The sequence below is a fragment of the Seriola aureovittata genome, chromosome 21, assembly GCF_021018895.1.
Source record: "Seriola aureovittata isolate HTS-2021-v1 ecotype China chromosome 21, ASM2101889v1, whole genome shotgun sequence".
NCBI lineage: Eukaryota > Metazoa > Chordata > Actinopteri > Carangiformes > Carangidae > Seriola > Seriola aureovittata.
Window position 1 is genome coordinate 8944344 of NC_079384.1, and position 8772 is coordinate 8953115.

The following is an 8772-nucleotide window of genomic DNA, read 5'->3' on the forward strand; positions in this document are numbered from 1 at the left end:
GAGAGAGAGAGAGAGAGAGGGCGAGAGAGGGAGCACAGATGTAATTGACTCCTCGGTGTATGAGAGTAATAATTAAAAACAGAACAACACAGTATCACTGCATGTCCGGGCCTTTCTGATGCACCAGGCTGCTCTGACTCGAGTAGGCAGCATCCTCTCTGGCATCCAGAAGTGAATGAGGAGAGCCGGTGACCGACAGGGAGGGGTCCTTTGATATCAGGGCTGCCTCCTCCTCCTGGATGGAGTCCGGCTGTGTGCAGGCAGCGATGGCCATGGGAGATATCTCGAAAAAAGCGTCGGCTAGGAACGTGGCGGTGGAGAGAAAAAACCTTGTCACCGTCTGCAGGTCAGTTTATTGTCAAAGAGAGACTGTGTATGTGTGCTTGCGTGCGTGCTCGCGCGCGCGCGTGTGTGTGTTTTGGTGCATGTGCTCTGATGTGAGTGGGGATATTATTGGGCTAGATGCTGCATTAAGCTATTCTATATTTGGTCTGTTAACGTTGGTCCTGGTGTTTTTCATTTTCACCACTGACAGTGAATGTATAGAAGACATCCACGTTTACGTCATCCTTAGCCTATAATAAGTCATTTTAATGAGCTCTGTGACGACAGTGGGCCCGTGCGAACAGGAAGACAGTATGTGCACCAACGACCTTTCCTGACAAGTACTATTTTTATGTAAAATCCGACAGCACACGGACAGTCTGGCCTCTCAGTGTGAGTTTAGCGTTGTCATCTTTGTCAGTGCGATTTATTTTCTACCCGCTGATGGCGTGGTTGCTATGACGACAACCTTCCTGGGGCAAGGACTAGCTGGCACCCCAGGGACTCAGGGCAGGGAGGCAGTATACATCAAGTCCTGATTGGACCTTGTTAGGCTGTTGGATAAAGGTTTGTACTTAAACACCTTTTGGCAGAGATGTAGACAGACATATACTGTAGAGCCACACAGTGAAGCTACACCTGTGCAAACACAAACATATACATTCATTAATGAGTTATGATGGGATTCAGCAGACAGGCATTTATTTATGTACAGGCTACACCTTATGGAAAAGACCTTGAGAAAAAACTGCAGACTGCTGCCAGATCCAGAGATGCTGCTGTAGATGAGTCTGACTTCTGTTTCAAAATGTAAACACCCACAGCTACAGTTGGTAGCAGCAAATTTAAAGCTACAATAATTGATAGATTCTATAACAACAATGGATCACATGACTATATGATACGTGAAAGGGGTTATTATCACCTGACCCTGCAGTTGGCCTTACTGATAGTTTTATCATCTTTCAGCTCATTGTTTTGGTTTTCTGGTCAGTAACTTTAATGTTTTGCTTCACTCTCACTGCCCTCAAAGCATTGTTTTGCATTGTAGCAGGCAGCTGTTTTCAGCTAAAACGCTCTAATAAACCAACTGTACACCACCTGTCCAGCACCAAATGACAGATAGACATGGTTAGCAACGTAAAATTCATAATGGAGCATTAGCAGCCAAAGCACCAAGACTTGGTGAAGACCAGAACAGAGCTAAAACGAGAGTGAATGCAGGAATTACATTCGCTAGGTAAATACAAACTCCAAATTAATGCTAACATTTCATATCAGCATATCATCAGCCAGAAATCAGTTATTGTAGCTTAGAATAAACACAGATTGTCAAGGTTTTTTTTTTGACATTTTGAATTAAATGGTAGCACATGGCTCATGTTTTAAGAGTCATGGGTACACATCAAAAACTGCACTGTAATGATGAATTAAATTTATGTTTTTTTCCAAATAAAACAAAAAATGCAGAAAAATATAAGCAAGAAATTATTTATGTCAGATCTCTTCACCATCTCCTTCATTGTAAAATTAAGTTTCAAAAGTTTGAACCGGGGCTGCATGTCTGCTCTGTCTCTGCGGAGCGTTCTGCCATGATTCAAGTCAGCTAGAGTTTGTTTCATGGGTCTGTTTCGAACCTAAGTCATGTGACTGCAGTCCACAAGATGGACATCGACTCCAGTCACGTGTCAAGTCTACAGTATATCCTTGGCATATTAGATTTGAAGGGGAGTAACACCTATTAAACACCCACCAATATCACACACGCACATTATGACATTTTCACATGTGAACAAGTCTGCACCTCTGCTGAGCCACTGTCAGGTGTATCTGGGTCATGTCACGGCCCTGCTGTCTGTAATACAGTGAATACACAGGGGATTGTGCTTGTTTTGAGGATAGTCAACCAATTATTGTCCAGTATCTGGCCACAGTCAGAGCAGCTCAATGAGACATTGTTGCCTTTGGAACAATGGGGAGTGAAATCACTTGCCTCATGGCTTGAGTTAGGATAAGCATTGTCTTATGGACACACACTCACACACCACACAAACTGACTGTGCATGAACTATAAAGTGCTCAGATGTCTTTTATTGAAACTTAAACTTAGTGATTCCAAACTCAGCAAAACATGACCAATAACTATCTCAAATTATTTTACGCTGCATCTAGTATTGAGAAAATTGTCTACAAATCTGACATTGCACATGACTATTTTTTGTGGTCTCTGCAGGGCCGTTTCTACTAGGAGTTATTTGGTCCATATGGCCCCTTTCACCACACAGCATATCACTTTGTCACTGGACAAACAGCATTTGGCAGGTGTTCTTGGAGCAAATAGCCCCGCTGAATTATTTAGTCTCCAGGAGGATATTTAGGAGCGGTCATTTCATGAGAAGGATGAGGTTGCCTGAAATAAATCATAGAATTTTAAGTCACACAGAACACGGGGGTTGTGGTCTATGGTTCATGTATTATGGCAGGTGGTCACCCCAGTTGACTTCAAACCTTTAATTATGCAGGTATATTGTTACACCAGTGCATATATTAATTATGTTTTAAATATTTAGCCACGCTAGCTACCTAGGGATGGCAATGTCAGCTGGCCAGTCCTTTGATCAAGAGTGAGATATCTTAACAACTACTGGATTGCCATGGATTTTGGTACAGACATTGATGGTGGCCAGAGGATTAATCCTAACAACTCTGGTGATCTTCTGCCTTTTCCTCCTCACTTTAGCAAGTGGAAATTGAATTCTAATCCAAATATTTTTCTCCTCACTGTATCTATTGTATGTCTTAAACTGTTTATGCTGGGCATTTGGCTGAAATTGCTAAATATATTAATGTACACCAATATACTAGTAGCAGGCTATACAGAGATGTGCATCACATGACTGAATCTTAACAACCATGAATATATTACATCAGAATAGAGTCATAACTTCAAGCTGTCCAGTAAAACATAACTTGAGTTGTTGGAGCTTCCTGAAAGCTCTCCCCAAACATCCTCCTGACTGTAAATGGGTGACATCCGGCTCAACTGTGGAAATGAGAGTCAGCAGGAAAATGGATAGCACAGCGTGAGCGTTGACATAGTTACACCCACAAACAGTCATAAAGGATGGACGTTAACATATACAATTTGGATTCTGGTTAATTTGCTTTTAATTTGATCCATTTTACAGGTTTTATTATCACTGACTTTGTTTTGCTGAATTCATTTTATAAAGTACAGATACAAAAAAGTGGAATAATAGTTTGATCTATGACGTGTTCCTCCTACTGTAAACAGAATCAAAGAAAGCAGTAATCCGTTAATCTGTTTTCCTCACTAATCTATTCCAATAATGATTTTATTACTGGCAACCAACCTTCTCTTTCTCTCTTTCTTTCTCTATATCACACATAGGTTTTCAGTAAAGACGCTGTTGGAGAAATACACAGCCGAGCCCATCGATGATTCATCTGAGGAGTTCATAAATTTCGCAGCCATCCTTGAACACATCCTCAGCCACCGTTTTAAAGGTAATGAACCTATAAGAATATCTATAGAGATTGACTGCATGTTAGAAAAAGTACATTATTGAATGGAAGCTTACACCAAAGAAATAAATGATATAGAACAGTTTCAAATGCTGTCATTGAAAATTGATAAAACACAATGCACGTTTTGTCATGTTCATTTATTATTTATACACATAAACATTAAGTGGAATCAATATAATTCAAAAGTCAATACTAAAATTGATACATAAAGAAAAATGCTAGATTTGTTGTACTATCTCTGCATGAATATTTGTTCTGAGTTTTTAAACAAAAAGCGTGGGAGGCAAAAACTGTGGATGTCCTCCATCAACAGCAGCTGTTTTAGTCTTGTTTCTGTAAAACCACCCACACTTGAGCTGCACCAGTTGGCTCAGGACTCCACTGTACACTGAGAGTAACACACTTTTTACACAATAACTGATATTCATGTAACTTTCTCTTTTTAGGCTCCGGCAGCTGGTTCGATGGTCAAAGGAGTTACTGGGACTACGTCCGCCTGGCCTGTGCTAAAGTCCCCAACAGCTGCATCAGCAGCATTGAGAGCATGGAAAACATCAGCACCTCTCGAGCCAAGGCAAGTCCTACATCGTTATGGCAACGATGATTATGTTATAATTGATTATATTAATAAAGCGAGAGAGAGAGAAACATTAAAGGGAGAGTTCCAGTGCATACACCAATGATGCTCAAAGCTCATTAAAGATTCACAAGGCAGCTGACTGCTGTAGACTGTACCATAATGACCTTTTTCAGAGTTACAGCAACTTTGTGTAATGCAGCACTTTTCATTTTATTTCTCAGATGCTGTTCAAACATATGTCATGGTGAAAGCGTTAATGTCTTACACTCCTACAGGGCCGAGCCTGGATGAGAGTAGCCCTGATGGAGAAGAGGCTGTCTGAATACATCGCTACTGCTCTGAGGGACAGCAGAACAACCAGGTAAGAGACGCCTCACTGTACGGCTTTATCACCCCGTCCCTACTGGAGCCATGTTCCCACAATGCTTGTATCTGTCTGTGCGCTTTAGGAGGTTCTATGCAGAAGGAGCCATCATGTTAAGAGAAGAAGCCACAGTCCTTACAGGGATGCTCATAGGTCTTGGAGCCATAGACTTTAGGTGAACTTTGACCTCTAACTTAACCTTTATACAGTAACATTTGTATATATGTAGGTTTTTTTTTTGTTGTCTTATTTCTGTGTGGTTTCTTCTCCACAGTTTCTGTCTGAAAGGAGAGGCCTTGGATGGAAAGTCCTCTGCAGTGATTGATTACACACCTTACTTGAAATTCACACAGAGGTATATTGATTGACGGTGTAGAGAAAAGGCTCTGTCAAAACCTGTATAATCTTCCTACTGTTTCAGACACTTTACATACAACGTCAGTTAGATGCTGGATCAAACTAACTGCTTCTGTTGTAGCTACGATTACCTGAGTGATGATGACGATCAGCGGAGTGTCGACAGCAGCACAAGTGACGACAGTGTCCCTGAACACCCCTACATCCCCCTGGTCACTGATGAGGAGAGCTGGAGCACAAAGTGTCGCAAGATGGAGCAGAGGTTCAAGATTGTCAATGCTCAGAAGGTGGGCAGCCATCTTTTTTTGTGTTTGAACATACTCAGGAAAATATCACGTGATGGAACAGTTCGAACTAATTAACAAGTTATATCTTGTTTGTTTGAGCCGTAAAACAAAATTAAGTGCAAATGAGTCAGCTGAGGGTGGATATTTCCTTTTCGCTCAGTGTGGATGTGTGTTGTCAGGGTTACCTGGAGGAGCTTGTGCGCCTACGTGAGTCACAGCTGAAGAACACAGAGAGTGAGAACAAGAGGCTAAAGACCCGGCTGGAGGAGCTACAGAGCCAGAGCCAACAGGAAAAGAAGGAACTTGAGGCCATAGTCCTGGAACTTCAGGAGCAACTGTGAGTGCAACAGACATGTGGTTGTGTCCAGTTTTCATCTCCCCTTATTCGCCAGTATATTAGTGGTGCAACGCAAACACAAGGTTTTGTGAAGAATCATTTAAAGCATAATTTAAATTAGTAAGCAGAGAATAGTCAAAACACTGATGTGTGTACTTTTTCTGGGGCTTGGCGCTAAATATCAGATTGAGATTTTGGAGATTTTATGATTTCCAGTAAATGTTTGAGGCATGCCTTTGCCAGAAGTGTGGATTTAACTAATTCTTTGTAATGTCATCAACACAGCTGAACTCTAGCCTCATATTGTACCCTCGTGTTTGTCAGGACAAGCTTGATTCCATGTGACTCCAATCACCTGGACAAAAACCTTTCGATCCCACTGGTCAACCAGTGGCCGACGCTCCAGCCATACAACAACCAAGTCGATGTCAAGTTGTTCCGCAGGTCTGACTGAGTGTCTGTCTCTCACACGCAACACGAGTAGATCAACTGTTTTGTGTTATCGATGATTTTTGTCTCTTCATGGCAAAGCTGAAAAAAATACTCCATTGTGTTCTCACCAAACATCATACAAGAAAATAATTTTGTAATTTGACAAGGATGTGCCATCTAACACTGTTCATTTTTACTTCTCTCAGAGATTGTTTTAGGTGTATAATGTAGCCCATAGACAGACGGTACATCACATTCCCTACACATACTTTTGACACCTTAATTACTGTATTTAGATAGACACATAGCCAGGAGGCAGGAGTATGTCACTGGAATAGTTATAGTTTTTGACCATATTTAATCATAAATAAATTGATAACATTTAAAAGGTTATTATGCTGTTATGTATTAGCAGGAGTATGGCCAAGCAGAGCTACTACTACTGCTCACTAACCCAAAAACCAAAGTGAAATACAAACTTTTTATTTAACAATCGACTTTGCAATTCACAAGCAATAAAAACACACATTTTTCAGGTTTGACTGGAAGCGCTCTGTCTTCTAACTGTATTCTAACTCTGGACTTGTCTTTCTGTTGTAGGAGAAGTTTCCCCAGCACAGAGCTGCTGTCGGTGGAGGTCAGCCTGGACTCAGACTCCCAGAGGATTGAGGGGAAACAGAACGGAGGAGCTTGGTGCACAGGTGACATATTAAACAGTTACATAGTGACTTTACCACACTGTGTTTTCATAAGTTAATGACGCACATCAGCACTTTAATTGACTCTCCCTTTTTATGTCTGTACCACCCATTTAGAGAAGGACTACACACCCTCCATGATGGGCCTGTGCGGATCCTTGGCCTCCCTCCCAAGCTGCAAGTCTCTGGCTAGCCTCAAGTCCAGCGAGTGCCTGGTAAACATCAGCACAGAGAACAGTCCCGCCATCTCTCCCAGCTAGGGGGCGCCAAAGAAACACTGCCAACCACTTCACAGACTGAGACAATTCAACATGAAAACAAAGAAAAGACTACTTCTGATAGGCGGACAAATGTGCTCTCTTTCGTGGCCCTTGTGTGTGAGTCCCTTTACCTTTGCACTCTCTCAGCTTACACCTTTTAAGCGTTTGAGAAAGAGTAGCCTCCCTGTCTGGGACTGTCCAACAAAGATGCAGGAATAGCTGCTGTACTGCCTGATGGCCTCCTTCACTTTCACTGTCTTTTATTGTCTTGACATGATTATGCCTCCTGGAATGCAAACAACTGGTTCAAGTTTGACCTCTCTTACATCATGACACTTGATTTTGTGCAATTACAGTAATGTATCTGTACTGGTCACATTCTTCAAAACTCACTGTAGGGATGTTGTGTATGTACCTGTCCATTTGTCTGTGTCTTATCAGTCTGTCTCTGTATCTTATTCTGCCTGTTGCATAATACCGGCAGGATGGGTGAGCTGTTATAACCTTTTAGGAAACAGACAGAATGTTTTGCCATATTATATTACACTATTATAAGGGGATGGGGAGAGATAAAAAAAAAGAGAGGCCTTTAATATGCTGAGTCAAAATGTGGCCAGAGTGTTTTATGATGAAGATTATTTAAAAATTAACAGACGCAGCTTTATGTTATAAGGATGAATGATGGTTTAGGCCTTATTCAATCATACAGTAGGTTAGATACAGATTTTAGGATGTGACACACAAGACCTGTCAGGCTACCAAGGTTTGCAGAGGCACTACAATGTGAACATAAAAAAACAAACAGGCGTTAAATCTATTGCATACAAATGCAGAGTGCATTGTGACTATGCAGAGTGAATGTTTCCATTGTCTTTTACTACAAACCTGGCTTGATAGAGTAGTTTGAGCAGCAGAGAAATAGTGAATGTGCAACGTGCGTGTGCGTGTCATTTGGTTTTTTGTCTTCAATTTTTTTCCTCCTGTGATCTTTTCTTTTTATGTTATAATTCATTTCATGGCATACTTACTTGTATCATTTTACCATCATGTAAATTGCAATCTCATGCAGTGTTGTTGAGAGTTGGGATATGTTGTGTTATTTAAAACTGCAATAAAACTGCCTTTTTTTGAAACATTAAAAGATGGTGTGCAGTGGATGTTTATTGTTTATCCACGCTAGCACTCTTTGGGATTCAACTGTGTGTGCAACTAGCTGTGTCAGATTAAGACTACCTGACTGAAAAAAACAAGAAGACACAAAAACATCAGGCTATAGGGAACAGAATAAAATTTGCTCTAAATGAATAGCTGAGATCACAGCAGTTTCACTTACTGTAGATCCAAGAAACCCAACACACCCTCTTTCCCCCTGCGCCTCGGTCACCTTTTGTCTTCATGTCTCCCCTTTGTAGCTTAACCTTGTGAAGCATGACATCGTCTCTCTTCAAATGGGTTTGAAATAGCCTATGTGAGGTCATAGGTTAGGATCATTCATTCATTAGCACAGACAAATACACAGAGCTAAACAAACAGCAGCTGAAGGTCCTTTGGTAAACGTTGGAAATGCATTATGTAGGGGACACA

The 8772-nt window shown here is 41.2% G+C and overlaps 1 protein-coding gene across 1 annotated transcript; it reads left to right on the forward strand.

The window, feature by feature from the left end:
• On the forward strand, positions 1-8329 carry rundc3ab (RUN domain containing 3Ab). Its single transcript, XM_056366763.1, has 11 exons — positions 1-346; positions 3737-3852; positions 4320-4447; positions 4729-4814; positions 4903-4992; positions 5092-5172; positions 5296-5461; positions 5641-5798; positions 6123-6242; positions 6831-6931; positions 7046-8329. The coding sequence occupies exons 1-11, from the start codon at positions 240-242 to the stop codon at positions 7186-7188; spliced, it is 1296 nt and encodes a 431-aa protein (XP_056222738.1). The 5' UTR covers positions 1-239; the 3' UTR covers positions 7189-8329.
• The last annotated feature ends 443 nt before the right edge of the window (positions 8330-8772 follow it).